Raw genomic sequence first — 20,297 nt, forward strand, 5'->3', positions numbered from 1 at the left:
TTACATTAACAACCAATTAAACAATTCCACATTTATGTAATAAAACTATTAAAAAACATTAAGAGATTAAAAAAAGGGGTATCGTATAAAATAATAGATTTAGCAGGAAGGAGAAGGAAAGGAGAGGAATTAATGAGGGTGGTTAAAGGATTTTTTTCTAGGTTTGAAAATAAGAATATATTTATAAATATACATACATACTTATACATACGCATACATACACACATACATCCATATACACATATTACATACATATACATATACATACATTACATAACAGAAAAAAAATTGTCATGCACCGTTCACCAAAAATTTTATGTAGATGTCGCTCACTCCTTTCAAGAACGTCATAAATCAAAAAACTTGATTTTTCAAGAAAACGTTTTTTAAGTTTAAAAATATAATACAATATATTAAAAATTAATATCAAGCCACTTATTGAACTTCTTACTGTCCAACAAATCTTTTTAGGTTGAACCTGAAGGTTTTTTCTCCATTTGAAAAATAACTAGTTTATTTTTTAAAAAATAATCAAACAATACCTTTTCTTCAAAATGCAAAAACAACACTTTCTGCCCTCTAGCGGGTAAATATTAAGTTAAAAATATGTCTCTTTTGCTGGGATATAGTACATTTTCTGGGCATTCCGAAAACATGCACAACTGAAGATTTACGATTTTTGATTTTTGACGTTCTTGAAAGGAGTGAGCGATGTGTTAGATATTCCTATTATATACTTCTTTAGAAATAGAAATAGAATGAAAGGCGCAGCTCAATTATCAGTCGGATGTAAAAAAAATAATTAAAATGAGCATTTGAATTAATGTTTTTGATGTTCAATACGCCACGCAACCTACGCTATGTAACAAACGAAAATGTCAATTTTTTCCGTGCCTTCAAAAGGCGAAGCATTCTTAATATTCACGATGACATTTATGCGAGATGTTCAAATCGTATTCTGTGTGTTCGAGTCTGGGACGTGGGCACGGAGCATGCCATCACCCTACAGTCGCAACCATCGCCGAACACGAGTTGATCCGTTTTTCGATCGATCCAAACTGCACAAATCATATTTACACACATATTGTGTGTTAATAAGGAGACATCTACTTTTGATTTCGTTCAATGTCTTGTAAATACAATATTACATATCGAGTGGGCGGTCACTTCGACACTCCACAGCACACTTCGTTATTTCATAATTGATCAGTGACTTCTCGCCTCGAGTCGTAAGAACAAAGCTACATTGTTTTCAACAAGATATTTTTAATTCAACTGCTTAAATTAAAATATATCTCGGTACATTTATGACCTAATGCTGATTTAAATATCTGCTATTTCAATCTTATTGTTAATGCGTTACAATAAAACCATTAAAACATATGTAATTGAGCTATTTTGGCCTTGATTTCGCGATTCCATATATTATGCAAGTAATTACATAAATCACCACTCAATTAATTCGGTGATCCCAAGCAATTATTTGCCAACTTTAACTTTTAGTCAAATGGAGCATGATCAGTAAAACAATACTACTGTATTATTTTCATCTCACCAATAGATGTCTCTAGTGAAGTTCTAGTGATCAAGAACAATGTTTCGAACTTCCAAGAATTTGAGTGGTGTGGTTCTTAACAATGGGTAGAATTGGTGAATGTTACACGTGTGTGAAGTGAATTTTTAAACCAGCCTATGATGTTCGTCAGCCCCGTAAATGCCCAGACTTCCATGTTCTTCTTCATCTTTGATGAGATGTCAAAAAATTATATGAATACTATTGTATTTCTCCCATATCGCTCACTCCTTTCAAGAACGTCATAAATCAAAAAACTTGATTTTTCAGGAGAATGTTTTTAAAGTTTAAAAATATAATACAATTTATTAAAAATAAATATCAAGCCACTTATTGAACTTTTAACTGTGCAACAGTTTTTTTTTAGGTTAAAACTGAAGGTTTTTTCTGTGTTTGAAAAATAAGTAGTTTATTTTAAAAAAAAATTAAATAATACCATTTCTTCAAAATGCAAAAACAACATATTCTGCCCTGTAGCGAGTGAATATTAAGTTAAATATATGCTTCTTTTTCTGGGATATAGTACATTTTCTGGGCATTCCGAAAACATGCACAGCTGAAAATTGTCAATTTTTGATTTATGACGTTCTTGAAAGGAGTGAGCGATATGTCACAAGCTTCCGAGAATGCGGATTATTCGAGCCTTTCTAAATTGTCAATTTTCCTAGAACTATTAGTCGAGGAGACTTATTAAAATTCGTAGCATTTATAAGAATGCGTGTTAAGTAATTTTCTGACGAAGACAAATTTGGTTTTGCGGTCGGTAGATTTTGATCGAGGAAACATAAATATAAGCATTAGCGCCCACCAGTGGCGGTACTTCCCTAGAAGCCCAAAAGCCCGGCTTGCCTAACAATTTCAAATAAAAATGACTAAATCTAGACCAAATGATTAAAAATACATTATTAATTTATGACTTTTTTTATTATTATTATCGCGCTTTTTTATTAAATTATCGCGCTTATATGATTATTAAACACTATGCATGCCATTATATGGTGATGATTGATATCTGACTAAGATATTTTGTTACAGTGAACATTTTCTTTATTGAAAGGTGATGGCTATACCTTACAAAAGTTACATGTATGCATATTTTTATATTGATTACAATTCATTGTTTATATTTATAATACTTTCTGGGTGCTTACTACACTGGGAATGATATGAGGTGAAGAAATTATAGGTACATCATGTATTCACGAATGTGAAAAATAATGGGCTTGCCTTACTGGTAAACCCTAGGCACGCCACTGGCGCCCACGTACATAGTAGTATAATATTAGCTAATGCAAGAGGTACATAAAATACGAATACGTAGTGCCAAATAATTTGGTTCATTCACGATTATTTATGCTAAGAGCCACCATTCCTATGCATCTTCGGGGAATCAAGTCACGAGCAAACCATCACGAAAGTTTTCGATATCTCACTACTTAGATTTTACTCTTCATGCCGAACGGTGGAAACTAGAATCAGTATACTTCATTAATTTTATTTGTAAAAGTACTTTTTGCATATAATGCTGATACAACTAACACTTTAAGACCACCGTGTAATAAATAATTATAAATTTAAAAAAAAACTCACACAAACATACACACACGTTTAAAAAGTTATGTGTACGTGAACACAAAATAAAAAATGGTAGTCTCTATAGTGTAGTGATTACCGTATTTGGCTGATAGGCTGGAGAACCCGCGGTCAATTGTCAGGGGGTCAAAATAAAAATAATTGTTTTTTAACTTTAATATTTATTTTATATTATCAAGGATAGGTAACCGAAGCGTAAGACTGATCACCTTGCCTTTACATAATAAACGATCAAGTAAAAATTGCATAAATTTTATGCAATGCCCTATGCACCATTGGGTGAGGATAAGGGTAAAAGAAGTTAGGAAATATACATTCGAGCTTTTTGTATTCCTTTTGGTTACTAACAATATTTTTATCCATGCTTTTCCTGTCAACTTACCATGATCGATAAGATTTAGTAAACCTTGTTTATCGTTTGTACTGATATATTATCTAAAACATATAAATATTCACATTGTGTTCGACGAAGTGCTCTATTTATATAGACACGAAGAAAATATTTTCTTTTATGCGGTGGAATGCATACAACATGGAGTATATACTAAATACTAAATACCAAGGAGTCGTTTTGTCCAATTGATAGATCGTTATGACCCGACTCCTTTGTAATTTCTCTTCATTATGGTTCATATCGGAAATACTCGAACCTGAGGAAGTCTCTGGCATTCCTGCGAACTGATTCACCACTAACCGCCCATCGCCGGTGCTGCGGGCAGGCGATGTGAGAGTGGAATTTCGTATTACATTTTCGATAAATTATCCCGAACACTTGAGTACATTTCGCAGAAATTTCACAGCGCAGTTTGTGGGCCGAGATATTTGCTAGTAAATATTTGGTTATAAACGTGTTGTATTACTTACGCGTCATTGTTATTTTATGAAACATGACTTGGCAACAATCAAAATTAATATTCGTCAAAACTTAATTTCAACGATAAAAAACATATCGCTCACTCCTTTCAAGAACGTCATAAATCAAAAAACTTGATTTTTCAGGAGAACGTTTTTAAAGTTTAAAAATATATCACAATGTATTAAAAATATATATCAAGCCACTTGTTGAACTTTTTACTGCGCAACAGATCTTTTTAGGTAAAACCTGAAGGTTTTTTCTCCATTTAAAAAATATTTAGTATACTTAAAAAAATAATTAAACAATACCTTTTCTTCAAAATGCAAAAACAACATTTTCTGCGGGTAAATATTAAGTTAAAAATATGCCTCTTTTTTGGGATATAGTATATTTTTTGGGCATTCCGAAAGCACGCATAACTGAAAATTGACGATTTTTGATTTATGACGTTCTTGAAAGGAGTGAGCGATATCTTAATTTAACTTTACGTAAATGAAAAAAAAACAAATAAAGAAGGAAAAAAATTACATCTCCATTTAGATTAAGAAGAATATGGAAGTTTGACTGTTTACAGGACGTATGACCTATCAAAGGCTGGTAAAGTGATCACTTTATACACGCGAACATTCATAATTCTATCTATGTTTGACAATCAAGTCATATATATGATCAATCTCATGAGTTTTCATGATTGTGTTCACAACAGTCATTTCAAAAAGCTTTCTAATTCCAATCATAGATGGCTGTTGTGAACTCAACCATAGAACGTTATAAGATTAATCATAACATTATACCATATGTATGACTTACAAAATTTGAGTAGTGTGGTTGTCAATCATGGGTAGAATTATGAATGTAACACAATTGTAAAGTGATCACTTATCTAGCCTATGACAGGTTGTAAGCCATGTAATTACCCAGACTTCCATATTCTTCTTTATCTATGTTAAAATGTCAAAAAATGTTAAATAACCTAAATGGAGAATGGGTTCCAAATCTGAGTGATTTGGACACGCACAAATATTGTGGAAAAAATATGGTATATTCGCTAGCTACGATGACCTTAAAAAACGTTAAATATTATAATTTTGACCTGAAAGAATAAAAATTAACTTTTAAAGTTTGTGCTAAAATGCTTAAAATAATAGTTTAGTAAAAATTCAACGGTATCAATGAAAAGAATACCGAGGCTTCAGGTAGTAAAACGAAAAACTGACCGGAAACCGCCTTACAAATTTGTCAAAACATCGTATTTTACTTGATGAATCGATTAAAAAATAAAGCTTTGTTACGTACCTGCTTTTAAAATTTTAGATGCTGTAAAATGTCGTACTTTATCTCAAACCAAATATCACGTCAGTCTGCCATGTGCTATATATCATGTCGGCAGACAATGCACTCAGAATATATGCACGTGTGTCATTCCTTTATGTTGTGAGATTTAAAATCCATATTGGAAAGGGCTTTTTGTAACAATGGGGTCCGAAAAGGTATACCTGTGCTGTGTTACCTACCTGGATGGGTACCTGGAACCTCTGACGTCACATTTTGGTCTCCTCACCTCGAGCCTTCGTCCGTTGAGTTTAGTATCGCTTTACCAGTGTTGTGGGTGCCTTCATTTTTGTTATATAAGCTAAATAGTCCGTTCGTTTGTTTATCATTGCAAGAAGTGAACACAGTATTCAAGGAAAATCTGTTATTAAATCATCAAAAAGGTTTCATTACTTCATTTTATTATATTCATAAGTTGGATATGTTTGTATATTTTGATGAAATTACGTAAACACACCTACTAGAATTTTTGAAATGTATGTGTTGAATAAACAACTATCAAGTGTTTTAAATTACTGAGAAAGAGCTTAAAATGACTAAACATAAATGTATTTAAAACATTTTATGACGTTGTTCGTTTTTTTTTAAATATATATTTTCCTGTTGTTATGAATCTATGTCAAAACAATATTTAAAAAAAATATTTAGTAAAACGAATGCATAATTGTAATTTTTATTTTATTTTATAATTTTCAAATCAAGTTTTAAAAGCAAATGGTATAATTTTCCATTTTAGCGCCAAAACTGTCTAGCTTTTACCTGTTGTGATGGACCAAGGGTACCTGTTACCTATTATCATTTCGTTAGTCCCTTGGGCGAGATGCTATTTTTTGTTGCTATCAATCTTTGCCTGAGGATAACCAAAAAAAATCTAATGAGGTGTTTTATACGAGAATATCCAGCTTATGTTTATACTTATCTCCGACATTTTCTCGTTTCCACAGAATAAAATAATACGATCGAATTAATGACGAATAATGTCAAGTGACTATTTGACGAAATCCAAAATACACGTGTTCAGACTGACTCTTATGGAATAAGTGATGTGAATGGAGTGATCAAAATGATTTGATATAAATGTATCAAATTTGTTTTGTTGTATAGTGAAGACGTACAAATACCATTATGATTAAGTTCCGGTATAAGCGTCAGGAGTCTGGGGATGGAGCGTCCACCCTTCCCAGCAAGTCGTTCAGCGCGCGGACTCAGAACATACCACCCAAGTCTCCTCAAACTCAAAAGACTGGTTCCATCACGGAACTGAAGAAGAGCGCTATCATCAGTGGGTTAAAGAAAAATGGAATCGTCGGAAGTGCTATGAAAAGCGGAAACACCAACAGCCTTCAGAAACCACCATCGCCAAAAATCGCAGAATCACCAGGACTGCATAAAGTTGGCTCGATGGGAAGTCTGCCTAGGAGCGGAAGATGCACACCAGTTTCTCCAGTTATCGAAAATGGCAAAGCCCTTCCGAAATCACCGCGTGCTCCGGTACAGAAGACGAGCACGCTACCGAAGAACTCGTCCATTGCTTCGATGACCAAACATTTGGGAACATCATCAAGTAAAGAGACGTTGAGAGTGTCTTCCAGTTCCAGGGAAAATTTAGCAATGAACAGTGATTCGGGTGCAAGGAAAAATAACACTCTTCCCAGAATGAAAAGCAACAAGACTGTCGACTCGAACCCACCGACCCAGCAACCCATCGAGAAGTCTGATGTTTCCAAAAGCTATGAAGTAAGTTATTTTATTGTAATGCATGTATACTTGTGACTATTTGTTTAAAAGGTATACTCACCTGTTTTGTACGAGTTCATAACGCAACTTGAACACACTCAAATATTTGTATAATCCATTGTACGTTGTACATACCATGGATAAATTGAATTACCAATAAAATAAAGTGTCATATAACGTACCTATATCGATCTGATTGGGAAAGTAATATGAGACGTTGGAAGATTATGTCAATTCGTGATACTCCTCGTTACCCGTAAGTGAATAACTAACAAATGTCAAATGTATTTAGGAAATTCAATACGGATAATCACAAATGTCATCTATTGCAGTGGGAAACGTCACAATTATTACTTGACGCACATCGGCCTGGCCGATGCGAGGTATCGGATGGTATGAAACCGCAAACGGTGATGGATTGAGTAACCTTTTCGGTACATTCACAGTTCACACACTTCTTCCTATCTAGATCTGCTCCCGTGAGAGATCCAAGACGCCACGTTCTGTCTCAGTAAACATGCTCGCTGTTCAGGAATAGGAACTAACTAGTTAGGAACGCTTCTCCACATCCAAGGCGGGTGAATCACTAAACATCGGCGTAGTAATATCGCGTAATAACTGCGCTCTTTTGTTTGGGAGTTACGTCGTTTTATGGGTTCAAAGCACATTTCGTGAACGGTGTATTCGGGAATAATGAAAGCATAAAAGTAACTGTTATAATTTACGCTGTAAATGATAGTGAAGATTGTTTTGGAGTACCCAGTGGATCCCACGGTGTGTTCCCATTGCTGCTATTGAACTCTACGGTGTACCACGATGGGGTACGACATATCAAATCATCATACGCAACTCACTACTTGTCTTTTCATGCTTACGGGTCATAAGAACTAAAATTACGAGTACATCGCGAAAGAAAGCTTCGGATGGTCTCAATAATTTCCTTAAAAAAAACACTAATTACCACTTCATCGAAAACATCTGGCACATCAATAATATTTCGAATAATGATTGATTACAATTTTTATCATATGACCATTTGAATGAATATATATATTTTTTTAAACACAAAAAAATAATACATAAAAAAATTCACAAGTATAAATAATAAATGATGAGTGTTAAGTCCCTCTGTAAGCATAAGACCTTAGTCTCTTTTTTTAAGAGGAACAGCACTACGTATATTATAAGATACATATACGTTTAAAAGTAGAAATGTTTTACTTTTTTAAAAAGGAGAAACCTGCAAAGCCTCTATTTTCAGAGACTTGTCTGCGGGTAAATAAAATGTAATGTTTTTTTGCAACTGTATTAAATAAATAAATTTTAATAATAAAATTCTGAATATCTAGATATTATTTGGATTTACTCTTTTGATTTTTCTCTAAGAATTTTCGCCTTACTCAGAAATACTACAAACTTTAAAAAAAACATACAAAATATTCCGATAAGTATAGTTCATCTTATCGAAATTCGGTGAATTTAACAGCCAAAAAGACGAGTTTTTAAAATAAACAAGTGAATTTTCGGAATAACCTCTTGTCGGCACGATAAGACAAAACACGAGATTTTAAGAAAGCACACTCTACATATTTGATTACCTGTGTTTTATAGGACAACATTAAGTTTTTTTATTACTCATACTAAATTTCAGTCCATTAATAAAACATAAAAATAAATTTGTCAATATTATGTTAAGAAACACTTATTTATTAATTTGTATTTCACGGGTCAAATAAATATTCATGAAAATACCTACACAGTTTTGGTTAAAGTATAATATTAAGTTTATTGGTATATTATTTATTTTTTTAGTATCAAATTAAAGGGTTTAATTCTCATATAATTAGCATACGTTTTTTTTCGTTAATCTTCGCTTCTTTTTTTTGGTTTCAGATATTATATGTAGCGTGAATTTTATTTTGTGTAGGAAATGACCAAAGTAATTATTGAATTTTCTCACGGTAGTCTTCTGAGCTTCCTTTGTTCCTAATAATGCCTATTTGAAGCAGAAGAACTCATTTGCCTGCCCATTATTAGGGACTGGTACTTTACAAGACTTGAGATAAATAAATAAAGATACGTCTAATGTGCAAAACCTCTTCAATCGCTTAATTAAATGGAATATCTTCGTCATATAATTTCATGATTATTAATTTTGTAATCCGAGATAAACTCACAATTTGTCAATGTTTCCTTTATCTTCCTTTTTCATTCCTTTCAAGATTTCAGTGCTAAAAATATTCTCACATTAATAATATTTTGTCCGCCTCCGTAGTGATTTAGTTAGCGCGTTTATCTACCTTGCTAGAGGCCTTGGGTTCGATCTCCAGGAAGGGAGTCAAAATAAATTTTAGTGATTTTCCACTCCAATATTTATTTCAGATTACCCTGGATTAGTTAGTACCTGAGGCGTACGATTGGTCACATTCACGTATCAATTATCATGATTGGGAACAGATAAGGTTTAGAAGAAGGAGAATTACACATTTACACATTTATTATTATTTATTATTATTTATTTTTATTTATTATTATTTATTTACACATTTTTTTATATTACATATTTTAATTTATTAAAAGAAACCGTTTTTTTATAAACTAACCATTTTCCATTTTACAGTTTTATAAACTTAAAATGTACTAATATAAAATAAACACTACGGTCTTAAGTTGAAGTGAAAAGTTGTTCCCTGACTTATCACAAGTTATGTTTATTGTATAATTTCACAGTCGGCATAAAGTAAGAAATATGGCTTTGTGTAGTGTAATTACAGCAAACGTATTTTTTAAAAATTATTAATTAATATTTGTATTTCGTATCAAAGATGTTCGTGTAATGTTGCAAGGAGTATTTCCATTTAAAAGTCTATAAAAACGTATTCCTGTTTTGTACATACCCGTGGGAACAGCGTTTATAACAAGCGAACCATAAAATCACCACAACAGAATTAATTTATTCTTTATTTTGTTCCTATCTTTGATGAGCCTGTTGGGGAGTTAAGATAATGCTCGAAACGCTTTCAAAAATATATCTCGAAGTACGTATTACGATTATTTGATGAATTCAGATAAAAATAAGTAAACTAGTACTAGTAGAAGTAGAAAATCACGAATACCGTATCATCATTGCTAATCTCCTTTGCCTACTAACGATTCCTCTTCCATTTCCTTTACCTTTTACATAGAAGTAATGTCATTCGCCCTGAGGTTCCCTTGAGACATTTGTATCACATTAAATGTTATACCTTTACTCTGGCGCAGGACTTCCTAGGATAATCTTATCTTACTATCTTTCAGAATAAAAAAGAAGTAAAAAAATATATATATAAGTATATATTAAAAAAAGAAAAAAATAATAAGTAAAATATATTTAAATAAAAAACAATCAAATAAAACCGTGAGTGGTAATATACTAATAGTACTAACATTAAAAAAAAATAAGTAAAAATGAGTAACCACAAAGTAAATGCTTTAAATATTAATAAAATTGAGAACATAATATTATTTTTTGACATCTCATCAAAGATGAAGAAGAATATGGAAGTCTGGGCATTTACGGGGCTGACGACCATCATAGGCTGGTTTAAGTGATTACTTTACACACGTGTAACATTCACCAATTCTACCCATTATTGACAACCACACTACTCAAATTCTTGAACAAGTATTTGGATACACTCAAAATTTTGAGAATATAATATATTTATTTTCAACATTCCAAAGATATAAACTATTGTTTTATTCTGTTTTTGTAAAATAATATCGCGTTTTAATTGTCATATTATTAACTAACATTGGTAACGCGAGTATTTACAGCAAAAAACGTAATGACTTGATTGTGTATATGCGTTATTAATTAATAGTAATCGGAATAACATATGATTAATTGCAATAAATAAATAAAATTGAAACATTTGTTTAAAACCACTTTTTGAATTTATTAATGTAAATACGACTAGTTTCGAGAACTACAGATGTTCTCGAAACTGGTCACGTTTACATTAATAATCCCAAAAAGTGCTTGTATAAAATTTTCTTTTTATATTTAAATTATTATGTTATTCGACAAAGTTAATGTCAAATCGATAAAGTGTAAATACGTTATAGTTCAATATACCAACGTCAATAATTAATATCAATAATATATGTAAAATAATTCAACATATCATATCCGGGTTGTAGAATATTTTTAGATTGTCAGACTGCCAATGTTATCAAAATTACTTGCTATGATATAATTAGTTTATTAATTTCTAGGACACATAAATAAAATACACATCGGTGCTGAGATTTAGTTGACACGATTTCGGCGCGCTTTGAATCGGGTAGGATTTGCATACAACCATAATATGTATACTCTTTAAAAAAATCTGGTGATACAAGCGTAAGTTAACGTAACCCAGATAGTGGAATGCTCGGACGGATGTGGGCCATGAGTTCAGTCTCCGACGGGGTCCAATCTAGCCTCACAATTAATATTATTATTACTATGGTCTTCCAATCATACTTTCACGCCGCGTTATCAACTTTGTATGGGTACCTCTCTTAATAACGAAGAGATTGGTGGTACCGGATCTGGCCATAGACCACGTGTTACTTATGCAATCCTGGCAAAGAGACATAAAAAAGAAGCTATGCAGATAAAAATGTAAAAACTAACTAACTAACCATCACACCGCTTCCCCGCAGGGGTAAGCAGAGATAATAGAACGCCACACCATTCTCTTTGCAAACATTCTTCGCCTCTTCCACGTTCACGCATCTCCTCATACATACCCGCCGATTGTTACGATTCCTAACCTGACCACATTCAAGTATTTGGCATACCTGATCGTGCCATGTTTTTCTCGGTCTTCCTCTGATGGATAAAAATGCAGATAAAAATGTAACATTTTTATTCACTCATATTTTATTTATTGTTTCGGCATTCACTTTGTGGTAAGACATGACGAAATTGTAAAAGAAAACACATATTTCTTGCTTTCATCTACTTATATTGTTACATTATTGTTTCAGTTAAAATTTTACAATACGTAGTTTATTAAACTATAAATAATAAATGAAAATAGTTTGTGATATGCAATTAAATACGATATGGCCGAACGATCTATTTTAGATCCACCCACTTCCAATAGATCTTTTGTACTTTATATAATAATGTAGCAGGTTGTGTTTAGATATTAGGTTGTGTTCGATATATTTCTGTGTTTTAAATGTAATGTTTTATTATACATATATTAATGACACAATATTTAAAAAAAACAAAAGACACAAATTTAAGTTAGGTATTTCAATTAACGTATTGTGACATTCTCTAAATGCATTCCTTCTTATTGTTTTTTTTTGCATTCTTGAGATATTTCTAGCATATTTTTTTCAATTATTTAGAATAAATAGGTCATTTGCTTAGAAAAATAATGTCCATAAGTAAGACACTCACCCAGCTCGTTGACTTGAGCCTCCGTCTTGTTCTATTGTGTAGATTTATGTATCTTCTATCTCTGTTGTCTCTCGTCTCGGTTTGCATAACGGTGTTTATACATATCATTACGAGAGGCCAACCTAAAGGGGTATAAACTTTTGGTGACCACATTTTCAACATGAAACTAAATAATTAATTATGATAATTTCAAAATTATTTTTAAAAAAATATATTATCTGGAAAAATCGTAAACTCCTTTTTTTTAAATTACCCAAATAGATAATTCAGTTTTAATTTTAGATTTCTCTATTATATTACAATAATACTTATAACAAAATATTTTTTAAACCTGGTAAATATTTTAATAACATTTAATCATTTACGACATAAATGTTGATCTAAACTCAAAGGAAATACAAATTTGCTACTGCTACTAAACATTATTCGCAACCAATGGTGCATAGGGCACTAGATCAAATTTATACAAAATTAATTTGATCGTTTATTATATGAAGGCAACGTTATTAGTCCAGTGCCTCTGGTAATATTAAATAAATATCAGAGAGAAAAGAAAAACACCTATATTAATATTGAACCCCCCGGAATTCGAGCCCAGGACCTCCAGCATGGTAGCAAATATGCTAACCACTATACTAAGGCGGCGGACAATACAAATATCATGAGGTTTAATTATTATGTCCGCCTCCGTAGTGTAAGCATGGTCAGCACGCTCGGCTACCGTTCTAGAGGTCCCGGGTTCGATTCCCAAGGGGGGTAAAATAAATATAAGTGATTTTTTCACTGTAATATTTATTCAATACTACCCTGGACTGGTGCCTGAAGCGGAGGGCTGATCACCTTTCCTTCATATGTAAACGATCAAGGTAACACTGCGTTTATATGACGCAGTGCCCTATGCACCATTGGGGTGCGGATAAGGGTTTTTTATTATTAATTATTATTCATATGCGACAAATCAGAATTTTTTATTTGTATAGGGTCCGCCATCTAAAGTTTTTTTTTTCAACTAGTGCTTATTTCGTGAATGGTAACACTTAGCTCATGTCTGATTTGACAGATAATTAGTTTTATCCTTCCGCTGAGCGAATATGGTTGTGTATACGCTTGAACAACGCTGGAAAATATTGCGACATTCGACTTACAGAAGATGCCGATTTTGCCAAAAAAATCATCTTTTCGGATGAAGCTCATTTTGATCTTGGCGGGTATGTAAACAAGCAAAATTGTCGTATTTGGGGCACAAAAAACCCGCACGCATACATTGAAAAGCCGGTACACCCAAAACGAGTCACTGTTTGGTGCGGATTTTGGTCCAGAGGCATAATTGGGCCATTTTTCTTTGAAAATGAGCAAGGAGTGGCCGTTAGTCAATGGCGATCGTTATCGGGCCATGTTGAACGGATTTTTGTTCACAAAAATTGAAGAGGAGGATATTGGCAACATTTGGTTTCAACAGGACGGCGCTACGTGCTACACAGCCGAAGCTACACTCGATGTTTTGCGCCCCATTTTCAAAAAAAAAATGTTATTTGGCGGACCCTTTATTTGCGTTGCAGTGGTATGATTATTGAAATACGTCTTTTATGGTTGTATTTTTACGTCGGGTCGTGATGGGATGTTTTTTTGTCCATTCACTTTAAATGCTAAATCTGAATACAATTTACAATAGCAAAGGATGTTGCTACTAACTACAAGGTATTCATTTATCATGTTTTTGCAAATCAAGCATTGTTAGGCTCGAAGCCTTTTGTTAATCATTGCCCATTTTTCAAATATCATGCATTGTCTCGTCTGTAATGTCAATCGAAAACCTATAAATAATTTGTCATGAAGACATAATATTTTGTCATTGTTCCTGGTCAAATATTTATTGATACTTTTTCGTTGGATCAGAACTATTAAAGAACTATTATCATATACATATTTCTTTGCTTTGTATACCTAAATAATATCATTAAAAATAAATTTTGTAAGCAATTTGTTTGAAAAAAAAAATTCATGATATGGGAGAAAAGGTGTTTCATCGTAACCTACATAGGTGTTTCATTTTATTTCATAAATATATTAAAGTTTGAAATTTAATGTCTTAGAAACCATTCTTTAGTGACAATGCATATTTTTCTCTGTACCCTATTAGTCAGCAGTCAGGATGGTTATAATTAAAGAATTCTGTTTAAATTCATAATTTTTACGATCCAATCTTCTTATAATTAACCTGTAATTTTTATGTCTAAGTAATACAGCAATTAGTTGTATGACCAAGCATCTTTAGTACATGTTAAGTGCCTTATGTATCATATGGAGTTAAATAATGGATTTCCATCACTCGAGGAACATCCGGCGATTATGTCATGCATTTAAATATTGGTCGGTACGAATGGGAGCTATTTCGCAACGTGCCCTAACCGTTTAAAATTCGATATATGTATTTTAGTACTAGGTGAACGCGTGGGAACTCTATTAGACAATCAGGTGCTACAGTGGACGTTGATTTATAAAAGTTTAGTCAAACTACGTACATGACAGGTTGTTCTGTTCAATGTTCAGTGTTCGACGCCGCTGGCTGTAAGTTGCAACACACACCTACTGACTATCTCCATACTCATGATAACCTGTTACGTTATTTTTTTTGAGCCATATTTTTTTGAGCCATTATGAGGTTAGCTGAAGTTGTGTATGTGGAAAAATCACCTACGAACACCTGTGCAGTACTGGAGAGAACTGAAGTAACGATATGAGCTAGGTTTTGACGATAGTAAAGATATAATCAGAGTCAAGAATGTATCGTTGCCTAACGATAAAATATTTGAAATTGATTGGACAAAGGTGTTGTTTTTTGGTTACTAGACAGACAGACGCAAGTAGTTTTTGTATTATTTTTTTATGTCATACAAAAAAGTAGATATTGCATTCATTTTCATAATTTATTTGAATGTATTGATCTGAGTCTATCTATCCACATATAAAATGAGTCATAAAATAATGGTCAAATAAAATAAATGTGGAAAAAGCTTTTATACATAGTTGTTGTTTTATACATGAGTAATAAAAGTCAATAATCCTAATTGCCCATTGCATTCCTCAGGAGAAAAGGTTGCTCATAACAAATTTCTCTAAGGATAAATATAGTAAATATATTGTTATAACTTAATTGGTTTTTCAGTTATTTAATGACGTTTTAAACAATTTATGAAACATGTTCCATGTTCTCGAAAACCACTAAGAAATAATGAACTTTAAAGAGCTTTCTATTTAAAGGCTTCCGATATAAATTTTGTGTAGTACTTATATTTTATTTCTAGAAAATCTTAGAAAGTATGTTTCTAATTATATGGCGCTTATAAATTGATAAGCGTTTTTAAAATCATAATGTATACCGTGATATAGTACTGAAAAGCTTATTTTTATCTTATCTTAATATCTCTTAAAAGTTTTATTGTGACCTTTCCGCTGATTTTCAATTGATCTTTATCACACTTCTTCGATTAAAGATAATATATGTATGTAGTTCCATACAAAAATTAAGGTAAAATGCCCAACAACAAAATAACGTGTAATTTTTATGTACCTCCCATCTCTATGAAAAATTTGTCATCTATAAATTATGTAGCTGGATTATACAAAATAACTAACCAAACATCACACCACGTAGGCAGAGAGAATAGAACACCACATCACTCTGTCTTTAAAAACATTCCTAGACTATTCCAAATTAATGTATCTCCTCATACATACCCGCCGTTTTTTCCTGACTAAAAGTAATCAGGTAATGAGTTCGATGGCTCATGGTAAATAAAATAATACATTTTGGTCTTATATTTTCGTCATACACTTGGATACACTCATACCTGAACTACAGGACTAATAATCTTGTCACGATGTGAAATAATCAACCAACATATCGTAGTCGTATAGGAGAAAGTGACCAACTAACAAAACGTAAAATGTTCAGGAGGGCCATTTAAGTAACTTTTTCCTGGCAAGAAAATAAACACTAATGTAGTTAGTCATCTTTAACAAATCAATAAATTATACTTCCAAGTTTAAAATCCTTTGGGATGTTTTTCAGGGCAATATTTAGCTAGTAAGATATCTAATAGTCAATGATCAGGTTTTTGTAAAAAATGCACTTGGTCACTTTCTCCTGCATGTCTTTAAAAAAAATTAAAAAATATTCGCACTTCGTCGACCTGACCGCTTTCAAGTATTTGGCCTACTTGACGGTGCCAAGTTTTCTTCGGCCTTTTACCGCAAATGTGCGTTGCAGTTGTACAAAGAGATGTTAATGAATCATTTCTTTGTTCGTTTCAGGAGCTGTTCTCCCAGCTGCAGTTCTCCCGCGAGCGCGCGCTGCCGCCCGACGAGGTGCGGCGCGCGCTGGCGGCGCCCTTCTGCGGCCAGCGCCGCTTCCGACTCGGCTGCATGGCCGACGCCGCCGAGTGCTTCGAGAACATCCTGCTGCGCGTGCACGCGCACGCCGCGCACGCCGAGCCGGAGGACGCGTGCCGCGCGCCGCACTGCGTGCCGCACCGCAAGTTCGCCATGGGGCTCGTGGAGCAGAGCGTCTGCGCCGCCTGCGGGGCCACCTCGGAGCCTCTGCCCTTCACGCAGGTAAATATCACATTACTTCTTCTTATTCTCCTTCTTCTTCTTCTTAATCTTCTTCATCTTCTTTGTCTTCGTCTTCTTCTTCTTCTACTTTGTCTTCTTTGTCTTCTTCTTCTTCTTCTTTGTCTTCTTCTTTGTCTTCTTCTTTGTCTTCTTCTTCTTCTTCTGCTTGGTGAAGGCCTTATGGCCTGTTTTTAAGAGGAATTAGCCTCCTGCGATGTTGACTCCCAGCTGTCAATCCTTCTGCCCGGTAGTCGTCTGTCTACCTTAGGGTATCTGTTTAATTTGCTAGTTATTTTAAAATAAATACATTTTCCTTCTGCTTGGTGCAGGCCTTATGGGCGGTTTTTAAGAGAGATTTGCCTCCTCCGATGTTGATTCCAAACTGTCAATCCATTTCTTTGGTAGTCTGCCCGGGAGTTTGTCTACCTTGGAGTTGACCGTGCAGTGCAATGTGGGGGAGTCCGGGTGGTTCTATTCTCCTCACATACCAATACCATTGTCTTCCTGGTTGTCTTCCTGGTTGTCTTCCTCACCTAACGACGTCTTGGATCTCGCATATTTCTCTTATCCTGGTGTTCCTTATTCTATCTCGTAGACTCTTGCCAGATATGCTTCTTCAGTCTTCATTTCTGACACTCTTAGCGCGTTTTTTTTTGTTTTTTTTTACTCGTAGGAACGAACTCACTTTGAATTCTCGGTATGTATCATACATACCTATATTTTTGTTATTTGAATACAAAATACAGGTCTATAATATAATGTCTCGTATGCACATTCACTTTTATCAAGGATTGTTAACTGCACCTACTATAAATACGACTTGTATCTCGAAATAAATTTCGTTTAAAAATGTAATTAAACATTTATTTGTTCAAAAGATCCATAGGCGTTTTATGAGTTTTCAATGCTTTATTTATCTTTTATCAAGCGATGAAATAAGAAAAGAAAAAAACGTGTTTCGTAGATCGATTTATAGTACTTTTATGGCTATCATCTTGTCTTATGTCTCACAAATACACACTGTTTAGAAATGAATACTTTTATTGAAAATCTCTTAATGAGACACAAGATATCAATACTTTTTTTTCTTTTCACGCTTCACCTACGCAAGTAACATAAGTTTTATATGTACCTTATACCTACACAAAATGGTCACCGCCGATAGAAAGAGGAAACTCCTACTGATTTGAAACTTGAAACTAAAAGCGGGTGTAAACACAAGACGATGGTGTTACTTCACTCCGATGATATTACGAAATCTTGTACGAATTCTGATACATACAATTTGACGCTCGTTCTGTAACTTGATTTGGCCAAGATAGAGTCCTGTGCCCACGCTGGCTGGTCAACTTGCTCAGACGGCGACCGGGCGCCAGACCGCCTTTTATGGTTTATCTTGACTGAAATTAGCCTGGCTATCTTGGCCTCATCCATACAGTGAGATCACTTTCCTTTGTGCACCTAGTCTAATAATACCTACACATTTAGTCTGCGTGGATGATCTTTGTAAGCGTGCAGTATAAGTTGTTCTGAGAACAATTTCTGACATATATTTAGTATCGAATTTAATATACTGGTTGTACCAGAACTCAAAGAATTTCCAGTGCTTTGTGCAACATGCTTCATCCAAACCACATAAAATAAGATTCCATAATATGTGTTACTTGTTTTTTTACCCTAACCCGCATCAGATTGACGCGGTGTTAACTCAATTATAAAATTCTATGAATGCAAGGTGGTCCATCTTGTACTCCAAATTCTAAGAGATGAAACTAGTATATATTTTATACAAGTGAAGGAGTTTATATTGAAGGACATTCATTGCTGCTCTGTGAGAAAGAAAATGTAAAAGGCTAAGCTAAATGGGTAGGGTATTCGCGGTTGCATATCTATACTTGTACTAACATAGCTAGTGTAATTTAGACACTGCTTATTTGTACGAACGATGTTTTATTTTAAATCTAACTAGAATCTTAATGTATTTACAATCGTAGGCTGTTTTATTCTAAAAACGTGTGATAATTTACGAGAAAGCGATCGAGGATTAGGATTTGAAATGGGATTCCGTTTATTTATTCTGAGAATTCGTGTCACTTCGACGCAGATGAAGATAATCGAACCTCACGCCAGCAAATTTCATCCAAGAAGTGTATTTTCCTCGTAATATCGTGGGAGTTCTTGGAGCGAAATTCGGCAAAGTCCTTTGAACGAAAAGTAAAATACCTAGATCAAATGCAGAGTCACGTACTCACGGAAGATCGAGAATTACGCCCGGAGCTTTTATATGGAACATGTTCTACTAAGCCAAAACCAACAAAAGATACTAACAATGGAGAATAACTTACCTTGAGTTTAACATTTGCAAAAGCTTGGTGAAGTCGTGGGCGATTATGATGGAATATTGACATTTTTAATGGAAGATGACGATCCTTATTCATTGAGTAATCAATTATTACAGCCGAAAAAACATACGAAACCCATCATCACCTATCCATAAATGGCAAACATAAATTTAATTAACTCAGTGAAATATTTTTTTTGACATATTAATCCTCGTTACTTAACATTTTAATTACTTCTGATTATTTAATTTTTTGGCTCTAAATGCAGAGGTGTCTTTATGGATGAAGTAATTAATTTGTTTCAAATTGGATTTTACGAATACTTGATTAGGTTATTTAATGGAGATCACTGTTTTCTTTTCAGATGGTTCATTACGTTTCGGCATCCGCATTGACGACCCAGGCTCGGCAGAGTGGGAATATAGCACCCAGCAACGCACAAAACACCGAGGTGTTTGGAGATCTGTTGAAGAGGGCCGGTGGCATGGGAGACATTCGTGATTGTCCGGTTAGTATAATTGTTCGAGTTCATTTAGTTTAATGTTAGGGTCACATTGGGATCAGGACGTCGATTTAAAATTAATAATCAAAGTAACGATCCTCGCCTTCTGGTTAGTCACTGGTACAATTAATTACTATCCATCGTCTTCTTTTCTTCTAATTTTTGATGTTTGAATGTTGATGTTTGAATTTAGTAACTTTTAACATAGTAAATAGAGCCATAGTAAAATGGTAAATAGTGAAGTGCTGTTGAAAGTTCTTCATAATTCGCTGTAGGAACTTCCAGAATATCCGGATATTAGATTTTTT

The 20,297-nt window shown here is 33.6% G+C and overlaps 1 protein-coding gene across 4 annotated transcripts in view; it reads left to right on the top strand.

Moving 5' to 3' along the window:
• Positions 1 to 20,297, top strand: part of LOC148303557 (uncharacterized) — a 165,044-nt gene that overhangs the window by 139,191 nt on the left and 5,556 nt on the right. For 2 of the 4 annotated variants that reach the window (XM_088269770.1, XM_088269773.1), the window contains 2 exons: positions 16,846 to 17,145; positions 19,852 to 19,995. In XM_088269770.1, the coding sequence (XP_088125896.1) occupies positions 16,846 to 17,145; positions 19,852 to 19,995 (444 nt within the window). Of the gene's footprint in view, positions 1 to 5,474; positions 5,738 to 6,298; positions 7,092 to 16,845; positions 17,146 to 19,851; positions 19,996 to 20,297 lie in introns of those variants that run through there. The other 2 variants (XM_088269772.1, XM_088269771.1) reach the window with 2 other exon arrangements.

This window comes from Brachycentrus maculatus, unplaced genomic scaffold (assembly GCF_059751285.1).
Source record: "Brachycentrus maculatus isolate JH-2025_06_01 unplaced genomic scaffold, ASM5975128v1 h1tg000362l, whole genome shotgun sequence".
Classification (NCBI taxonomy): Eukaryota; Metazoa; Arthropoda; class Insecta; order Trichoptera; family Brachycentridae; genus Brachycentrus; species Brachycentrus maculatus.